The sequence below is a fragment of the Sorex fumeus genome, unplaced genomic scaffold (genome assembly GCF_029834395.1).
Source record: "Sorex fumeus unplaced genomic scaffold, SorFum_2.1 ptg000044l, whole genome shotgun sequence".
NCBI lineage: Eukaryota > Metazoa > Chordata > Mammalia > Eulipotyphla > Soricidae > Sorex > Sorex fumeus.
In genome coordinates, this window is record NW_026606101.1 from 76,855,753 (window position 1) to 76,857,223 (window position 1,471).

Consider the following 1,471-nt stretch of genomic DNA (forward strand, 5'->3'; position numbering starts at 1 on the left):
GGCCACATGCAAGGCAAATGCCCTACCCACTGTGCTATTGCTCCAGCTCCTTAGACACAGAATTTAAAATAAAATGTGTGACAATAGTAGTCTGCCATTTGTAGATCTACAGTTCATGAATTCTCAGTGACACCAGTCTAAACTTTTATATGGTTCTTCATGTGCCATCGGGGACTATCCACTGGAAAATTCTAGAAGAAAATACAAATGACACCAGGTATTCTAGAGAGAAGCCATCTTCCTCTGGGCTGTTGCTGAAGGACAGAGAGAGTTCCTGAGCCTTTCCCTCAGACGAAACTCGGCCCTGTGAGCCCCGTTCTGTGTGTCAGACTCTGACGCTCTGAGGGGGAAGTCAGGAGTATCCGCGTCCATGTCTTCTCCTCACTCAGCACAGCTGCATCCCCCTCAGGTTTCTGACACACTCAGGATGTGGTTGTCACACTGTGTCTCTCGCACAGTAATACACGGACGTGTCCTCAGTGCTCAGCCTCTCAGTTCCATGTAGGCTGTGTTCTTGGACTTGTCTGCAGTGAGTGTGAGTTTGCCCTGGAACTTTGGTGTGTAGATTGTAACACCATTGCTAGGGTCTATCCATCCCATCCACTCGAGCATTTGTCCTGGGACCTGCCGCACCCAGTGCATCCAGTAGCTGGGGAAGGTGTATCCGGATGCCTTGCAGAAGATCTTCACTGATGTGCCAGGTTTTCCCACCTCAGCCGCTGACTGCACCAGCTGTACCTGGGAGTTCACACCTGTGGACACAGACAGGAGTGGGCGGACTCCACTTGACTGGCCCCGTTCCCTCAGCCCAAGGCATGGGGACGCTTACCTGCAGCCACTGCCACCAGGAAGAGAATTCTCCAGGTCCAGTACATGGTGGGGAACGTGCACTCAGGGGCTTCTGAAGGTGTGGGTGTGCCTGCTGTGTGAGGTTTTCAGGACTCAGACACATCTCTATTTAACTCAGTATCCCTTGTGTAATTTGCATATTCATGAGGAAGTAGAACTCATAGCTGAAGGCCCGGTTCAACCTGAGAAGGGGCTGGTGGAAGCCACCGGGTCCATCCTTAAGGGGAGTGAAGAGGTCCACGGTCTGATAGTTGTTTGGGGAGATGAGATCCTGCCCTGTCCCAGGACTCTGTGCACACAGAGCTCTGCCTCCGGAAGGCCAAGCCCTTTTTAGAACCTTCCTCTCAGGGCCCCCCACGTCTGTATGGCCTGAACACATCTGGACACAACTGGGCTTTGAGGTTATTTCTTGAATCCTTTCTCTCTGTGTCCTTCTCTCCCCAAGGGATACTTACCAAGGGAAAACTCCCCAAGGTATACTACAATGAGACTACAGAACCATCTTTATGCCTCAGTGGTTTCCATTGGCGATATTAAGAAGTGCAGAAACACCACCTGTACACAAAATTTACTGCCTTATGACATGATAAATGTTCCTCCCAAAACATAAGTATGCACAATT

At 50.4% G+C, this 1,471-nt stretch overlaps 1 gene segment (V, D, J or C); it reads right to left on the reverse strand.

Moving 5' to 3' along the window:
* Positions 1–483: 483 nt before the first annotated feature.
* Positions 484–875, reverse strand: LOC130030486 (immunoglobulin heavy variable 1-3-like). The segment is given in 2 exon segments: positions 484–752; positions 830–875. Coding segments are annotated over 2 exon segments (315 nt in total).
* Between the last annotated feature and the right edge of the window lie 596 nt (positions 876–1,471).